General features: G+C 49.8%; 1 protein-coding gene across 1 annotated transcript; it reads right to left on the bottom strand.

The window, feature by feature from the left end:
• Window positions 1-1,887: 1,887 nt before the first annotated feature.
• LOC141094132 (gastrula zinc finger protein XlCGF66.1-like) lies at window positions 1,888-7,069 on the bottom strand. The gene is made up of 4 exons (XM_073579867.1): window positions 7,029-7,069; window positions 2,420-2,630; window positions 2,111-2,290; window positions 1,888-2,028 (listed from the first exon to the last, which is right to left on the bottom strand). Exons 1-4 carry the CDS (start codon window positions 7,067-7,069, stop codon window positions 1,888-1,890), a joined length of 573 nt encoding a protein of 190 aa, XP_073435968.1.
• Window positions 7,070-8,395: the final 1,326 nt, after the last annotated feature.

Here is an 8,395-nt window from a genome sequence, read left to right on the forward strand (position 1 = left end):
TGTCTTCTGAATTTGTACTTTCTCTGCCCTCCTGGTTATGACCAACTACCTGACTATTCTTCTTGCCATCTCACTTCACAGAATAGCAGGTAACACCATGGCCCAAGCCTAGGGGTCTCTGTGTAAGTCCAGATCCATGAAGAGGGGTTAAAGGATGATGAGCAAGGCAATCATGGGATCTGGAAAATAGAGTAGATAGAGCCAAGCCTTCTCACGGTGGCCATCTTTGGATCTGCCAGGTGATCACTAACAGTGCTCCCAATACATCGTGTCTGCAAACTATTCCATCAAGATCTGTGTACGAATAGCTAAATGGCGCTCCTTCCTTTCTTTACCCTACCATGTGCCCAGAGAGTAGTGTACAACCATATATAGGGGATTGTTGGATTCAAGAGACATTGGGAAATAATTTGTAAGGTCCATTTGTTTCCTATAATTCTGGGGAAAACTCTCTGGGTAATTAGAGTATGGGGCTCGGTGGCTCTTGGCAATCTAAACTATCGTAAGGGCCAATATTTTCCATCAGATGAGTTTCAAGAAGAAATATTAAATATTCATAGAGAACTTTTTATAATAGTGCAGAGCTGATGTGTCTTAAATTTAGATCTCAGGCATTTGGCAGAGGTAATGGAGACCTTATTTTAAAGGCTACCAGGTAGTTGCAGACTCACATAAGTGAGGGAGATGCTGCAGGCCACAGGGTGGGATGAGGGGGTGTCCGATGTGCAGTGCGCAGCTGCGAGTGTTTGGAGCTGCTGGGGTGCCTGGCACTGCTGCCTGGGGTGTCCGCTGCTGCCCAAGGTGGCCGCCTCCGCTGCTGCTGCCGCTGCTCAGGGTGTCCACCGCTGCTGCTGCTGCCTGAAGTGTCCGCCACTGCGGGGGGGGACTCTGCCGACTTTTCGTGATAGGCCAGAGCCCCTCGCATGTCCGTGGTTTCCTCCTGTGCGGTGGACTCCGTGAACATGGCTGCTGGGGGGCGGCGCATGCGCAGATGGAGATCTCGGTATCAAGATATCAGGATATGAGATTTCAGCCCTGAAATTAGATCTCAGGATTCTAGGAAGCCAACAGCATCATTACCCTCCGCTTTCTCTTACAGGCCCAGTATAATATTTTTCATCAAGTGATTTTCTAACTAGCCAGCACATTCTACGTACGCTGTCATTTGGCTTTATAGTTTACAGATCTGGGCAGGTAATGGTCAGCGTCTCCTAATCCCAGGGAGTAGGTGGATCCTCCAGGTTGTAAGTTCTATAGAAAAGGGCTTTCAATGCTCAAAGTCATTTGAACAGTTTTGGGTGGAGGAGAATGTTGTGGTCTAGAGGCAAAATGGTGATCATGGTAATACGGCCGGACTACACCACCGATAAAGCAGCCACAGCCGGTGACTGAGAGGAATCTGTGACTTCTCTGCATTCAGTGGTTCCTACTCACCTGGGTAGTCATATGTGGGAATCTCCTCTTTACACCGCTCATCATCTCTCACATATGTCTCTGTAGTATTAATATGGGTCAGATCTTCACCCTGAAACAAACATTGTAAAAGTCACAGACAGATGGAGAAGTCCCATCTATGATCAGCTCTAATCCTGCCATCTCCACCGTTCTCATTACACAAGTATAAAACATATAATACTGGTGGATAAAACAAGACTGAGCACAAGACCTTCACAGCCGTCTACACATCATAGGGGAGATCTCCTGACACCTTCTCTACATCTACCTGATGATCCTGAGGAGCACTGGGATCTTCTTGGTTACAGTCCTGTGGAAGAAGAGGACAGGGACATCTCTCTGGTGTTGTCCTCTTACTGGATAGATATGGAGGAAACACATACAGGAACTGAATTCATTCTCTTCATACAGATAATTATAGGCCGTGTGTATTTAGTCCTGTCTATTACCTGGAGATGTGAGGGGCTGGGGAACCTCCATTATGACGTTCTTGTACAGATCTCTGTGTCCTTCTAAATACTCCCACTCCTCCATGGAGAAATAGACAGCGACATCCTGACACCTTATAGGAACCTGACACACACAATGATACCGTCATCCCCCGATCCCTTCATAGTGTTACTGTATAATGTCCCAGCATTCCCAGCAGTGTCACCTCTCCAGTCAGCAGCTCAATCATCTTGTAGATGAGTTCTAGGATCTTCTGCTCATTGATGTCCTCATGGGTCAGGGGGTGAGGTGGAGGCCCTGTGATTGGGCTCAGGGGTCTTCCCCATCCCTCAGACACAGGGTCCTGACAGCGATCACTAGAGGTCTTCTTCACCACTGTGTAATCCTGGTTATGGAGAGACACATTAATAAATCTCACTCCAGACATTTCCAGAGTCCTCACCTCTCCAGTTCTGTCCATCTGTTATTCCCATAGATAAGAATGATGTAATGTGACGTCATCAGAATCTCTCACCTCTCCAGTGAGACGGAAGAGGATCTCTAGGGTGAGGTGTAACATCCTCTCCGCCATCTTGTCTTTGTCCATATCCATCCTTGATGGGTAAATCAGGAAAATTCTCTTTTGTAGAAGATCTTCACTGAGAGGATCCGATATTGTAGAGACCTGAATGAGAAGAAGATGATCCGATGTAACATCATAAGAATCCTGTGTAATAATACAATTACTGGAGATAATAAGGGAAACATATGAGGAGATTTATTATTTTACAGGGTTTCGTTTTCTTCCCTGACATCTACTAATAAAACCTATATATTTAGGCCACAGACAACAAGCAGTTTCCTCCTCGGAGTCGGCAGCTGAACACGTTCCTCATAGACTCATCTTCCATAACGCTAATTCTCGTCTCATTACCGACACTGGAATCGGCATTAGCAATACTGCAGGAGATATTCATTACTTGCAATATGAGAAATAACTCCTTCATGATGAGGACGACATCTTCATCTTCTACTGTGGCTCTAGAAACAGATTTGGCCAGAGTCGGTCACTGACTCCATCCCCACCGGCCGTCTATATGAAGGTTTCCCGTCTTCCCCGCACTGGAATCTTCTATCACGTTAGATCTCAGCTCTGAGTCACACACAGAAGTTTGAGGCTTTAAAAAAGATCTTTTGCTTCCACAATCAACGTGGACAGAAATGATCTGATCCCAAAGTCTCCATGTACAGTGATTTATGGGGATTATTTCTGGCCTTAGGCTTTCCTATATTACAAGAAAAACTCCAGAAAAAGACGATATTAAAATGTTTCTAAAGAAAATTGGCTCCAACAATTCTTGTAAGAAGAAAAAATCAGAAGACACATTTTATAATTTATCACATGTTAAACATTTATTAAAAAGAAATGAATCTTTTTGTGCCCCAGGACATAGATGTACACCGCAGGGACGGCACAGATGAGGCTTTAACAAAAACCCTGAAAAGCAAACATGACACCTAAGAAGGTGTGACAGTGTTTGGCTGAATGCCACCCGCCCCCAAGTACTCGATAGTATGGGGCGGCCTAGTTACTCCCTTACTTACATGCCTAATAATGGGGTCTGGGCTGCAATGTATGAAGGTCTATTAGGCCGGGCCAGAGGCAGCGTCCAATAAGTTACCTTATAACGCCCCCATACACATTAGACAAAAGTTACATGAAAGCACTGATTTCGGGGGGTTTGGGCGACCATATAATGTATTTGGGGGCCTCCCGACAGATGATGTCAGGGCAGAGAAGGATCTGACATCCTGAATTTCAGAGGATAATCTGTTTGCTCTTCCTGTAGATAATCCTCCGCTAGAGGAGTCTGGAGGCGACTCTCTCATACAGACCACAGGAAAGCTGGAATATTTGTGTGTATGGGGGAGTCGGGAGAGATCGCCGTCTGCCAAATGACCGTTCAGCCAACTCTGATCTCATGTGTATGGGGCCGTTAGTATTACACTGACAGGCAGTGATGATACACGGCACTACAGTAGTACAGGGCATCACCGGAGCCATCAGAGGCTTGTATGTTGTGTGATCGCACTGATCAGAGGGGTTTAAAAAAGGTTTAAAGTGGGAAAAAAAAAATCACAGTTTCAGCAACAAGAAATATCCATCACTATATGGAAAGCAGAGTCACTGCACAATGTTAGTTACGTCACGTCCATAACTACTTTATTATACTCTATTATCCTGTACACAGTGGAGTAGACAGAAATCACAGGTCCCACAGCAAAAGCTGGAATTGGACCCTCCAACCTTAAGAAAAAAAAATATCTCTATCTATATACACTGTTCAAAAAAATAAAGGGAACACTTAAACAACAGACTATAACTCCAAGTAAATCAAACTTCTGTGAAATCAAACGGTCCACTTAGGAAGCAACACTGACTGACAATCAATTTCACATGCTGTTGTGCAAATGGAATAGACAACAGATGGAAATTATTGGCAATTATCAAGACACCCTCAATAAAGGAGTAGTTCTGCAGGTGGGGACCACATCTCAATATCAATGCTTTCTGGCTGATGTTTTGGTCACTTTTGAATGTCGGTTGTGCTTTCACACTCGTGGTAGCATGAGACGGCCCCTACAACCCACACAAGTGGCTCAGGTAGTGCAGCTCATCCAGGATGGCACATCCATGCGAGCTGTGGCAAGAAGGTTTGCTGTGTCTGTCAGCGTAGTGTCCAGAGGCTGGAGGCGCTACCAGGAGACAGGCCAGAACACCAGGAGACGTGGAGGGGGCAGTATGTGGGCAATAACCCAGCAGCATGACCACTACCTCCACCTTTGTGCAAGGAGGAGCAGGAGGAGCACTGCCAGAGCCCTGCAAAATGATCTTCAGCAGGCCACAAATGTTCATGTGTCTGCACAAAAGGTTAGAAAATGACTCCATTAGGATGGTCTGAGGACGTGACATCCACAGATGGGGGTTGTGCTCACAGCCCAACACCGTACAGGACGCTTGGCATTTGCCACAGAACACCAAGATTGGCAAATTCACCACTGGCGCCCTGTGCTCTTCACAGATGAAAGCAGGTTCACACTGAGCACATGTGACAGACATGACAGAGTCTGGAGACGCTGTGGAGAGTGATCTTGTCATGCCTGCTCCGCCAGTACCGGCGCCGCCTGTCAGGTCAGGGCCGGTGTCACCTATCTCACCGGGTCCCGCTCTTCTTGCTGCTGCTGCTCCCAGGGTTCCCCCTCGGATCCCCGCTTACCGCTATGGCCGCCGCACGACACCCTCAGCCTCCCATCCTGCAGCCCGGGGGATTCAGCACGAGGGTTCCTCTTCCTGTCCTGCTCCAGGTATGCACCTTAGGCCGTGGGCGCGCGTCCTTCTCCTCACTTAACCCCTTCTGCACCACCCCATGTGGAGCAATCACCAATCAAGCTCTAGCACAGGGTATATCAGGCGGCTCCTCCCTCATGGAGGCTCTTGATTATCGTGTGCCTTCCGTATGGTATTCTGACCCCGTCTGGTCACTCCTGTCTACAGTCGCTCCTGACTCCTGTCACTCCTGTCTCCAGTCGCTCCTGACTCCGGTTACTCCTGACTCTGGTTACTCCTGATTCCTGTCGCTCCTGACCCCTGTTGCTCCTGGCTCCGGTCACTCCTGACTCCGGTCACTCCTGACTCCAGTCGCTCTGCCTTGTCTGTCTCACCCGCACCTGGGCCGCCCCTCTTGGTATCAGCTGTCACAGTATTCGACTCCTTCGGGCCTGCGCCTGATGGTCCCTGTATAGGGGTCGGCACCACCTGGCCAGCTCACCCCAGGGATCCCGATACCGTGACCCAGAGGGTACACTCTTGCTACTCATAACAGTATAATCAGCCCATGGACCCCGCTGGTGCCTCGGCAGCCACCCAAAAGGAACTACTCTTTTTGCGGGAGAACCAAACCCGGATTATGGCTTTTATGAACTCCATGGACACTCGGTTATCCGCCATTCAAACCTCCGATCCAGGAAGCGCCCCTCTGCTCGTGGGACTCCAGCAGGAGCTCGCGCAGCAGCGTGATACTCAGTCCCATATTCTAAATTACATTTCATCTGTTGATGACCGTTTGCAGTCCCTGCAGTCGTCCACAGCGGCCTCTGTCCCGCCCCGCGACCCTGCACCTCACCCACCTCCACGTTTGGGGAAGCTTCCTAGGTATAGCGGGGATCCCAAATTATGCCGGGGGTTTCTTAACCAGTGCCGCCTACATTTTGAGCTGCTGCCCCAGCAATACCCGTCTGATAGGGCTAAGGTGGCATTTATCGTGTCCCATCTCGAGGGGGAGGCCTTGGCATGGGTGAACCCCCTGTGGGAGTGGGATGATCCGGTGGTATCCAGCCTACATGACTTTCTGGATACTTTCCGCCGGGTCTTTGACGAGCCCGAGCGTCTGGCCTCCACCACGGAGTCCCTTTTCAATCTCCGACAGGGAACTCTTACCGTGGGACAGTTCACTATCCGCTTCCGGACCCTGGCCTCAGAGCTGAGGTGGAATAATGAGGCATAGGTAGGGGCCTTTTGGAGGGGGCTTTCGGGGAAAATCAAGGACGAGATTGCTGGTCGGGACACCCCCACCTCTTTAGAGGACCTTATATCCCTGGCTACTCATATTGACTTGCGGTTCCAGGAACGCTCCCGCGAGACAGTCAGGGAGAGAGGCCCGTCTAGGTTCAATCCTGCCCCCAGTCCTCGTTCGTTCAAGCCTGCCAGTAGTTCTGCCCCGGAGCCCATGCAGGTGGATCGCGTTAAGCTATCAGTGCTGCGGCGCAGGGAAAGGTTACGGCAAGGTTTATGCCTCTATTGTGGTGGAACCAACCACTTCCTGCATTCCTGTCCTGAGAGGCCGGGAAACTCCTCCGCCTAGGCCAGGTAAGAGAGGCCTTCCTAGGTGACTCTGTTCCCTCTCTACCCCTTACCATCTCAGCTTTAATTCTCCTAGGTTGGGAGCGTAGATCTGTGGAGGCATATGTGGACTCGGGTGCGGCGGGCAACTTCATTCGGATGGAAAAGGTGGACAAGTTCCGGATTCCTGTCATCACCCTTGAAGAGCCGCGTGTGATCACCTCGGTGGATGGCAAGCCGTTACCTGTTCCCGTCACCACGGTCACTCTCGAGCTGGAAATGCATATCGGAGCTCTTCACCGGAAGAGAATTGCTTTTTATGTTTTGCCTAATTTGTCTCACGCTCTGCTCCTTGACCCGCCCTGGCTCAGGTCGCATGAGCCAGTCCTTGCTTGGCGCTCCGGGGAAGTCCTCCGCTGGGGTCACGCTTGCCAAGAACGTTGTCTGCTGCTTGTTACCTGTACCAGTCTGCACCAAGTGCCCGCAGACCTTCCGGGGCTTCCCGTGGCCTACCATTCATTTGCGGATGTCTTCAACAAGAAGGAAGCTGAGACCCTTCCTCCGCATCGGGCCTACGATTGCTCAATTGAGCTAGTTCCTGGAACTTCTCCTCCCAGGGGAAGAATACACCCGTTGTCACCTGCAGAAACCTTGGCCTACCTCCAGTCGGCTCAAAGACTTAACTCCAGACAAGCCAGGTGGTCATTGTTTTTCTCTCACTTCGACTTTGAGCTCCACTTCCTACCCGGTGACAAAAATACCAAAACAGATGCTCTCTCCCGGTCCCTGCAGTCACCCGAAGTGGAGGAGGCTCCGTCGCATGTTATCGATCCTGCCCGAGTTATCACGGTAGCTCCTGTGAATCTTGATTCCGTGCCGCCTGGCAAGACCCTCATCCCGGAAGACAAAAGGGCAGAAGTACTACGCTGGGGCCACTCCTCCAAGATCGCTGGACATGTCGGCATCAAGAGGACCCTTGTGCTGGTTTCCCGTTATTACTGGTGGCCTTCTCTATGCCAAGATGTGTCAGACTTCATGGCCTCCTGCTCAATTTGCGCCAGGAACAAGGTACCTAGAAGCTTGTCCTCCGGCCTTCTTCTGCCGTTGCCTGTTCCCGAAGCTCCTTGGCAACATATCACCATGGATTTTGTTACCGACTTACCCTGCTCTTCTGGATGCACGACTGTTCTGGTGGTAGTCGATCGGTTTTCCAAGATGGCCCATTTTGTCCCGTTACCCGGCTTGCCCACAGCTTCTAAATTGGCTAAAATCTACATTCATCAGATTTTCAGATAACACGGATTTCCTCAGCGAATCTTGTCTGACCGCGGGGTACAGTTTACCTCCTGCTTCTGGAAAGCACTCTGTAAACTCTTGGGCATATCCCTGGATTTCTCTTCTGTTTATCATCCACAGACCAACGGGCAAGTCGAACGGGTCAACCAAGTCTTGACCTCCTACCTGCGGAACTTCTCTAACGCTCATCGTGACAATTGGGTCGATCTTCTTCCATGGGCAGAGTTTGCCCATAACAATCACTCCAATGAATCCATCACCAGGTATCCGTTTTTGTGGTCTCTGGGCAGAATCCAGGTGTGCCTCTTCCATTAT

The sequence above is a fragment of the Dendrobates tinctorius genome, unplaced genomic scaffold (assembly GCF_039654945.1).
Source record: "Dendrobates tinctorius isolate UK_male_01 unplaced genomic scaffold, ASM3965494v1 ptg000063l, whole genome shotgun sequence".
NCBI classification, from domain to species: domain Eukaryota; kingdom Metazoa; phylum Chordata; class Amphibia; order Anura; family Dendrobatidae; genus Dendrobates; species Dendrobates tinctorius.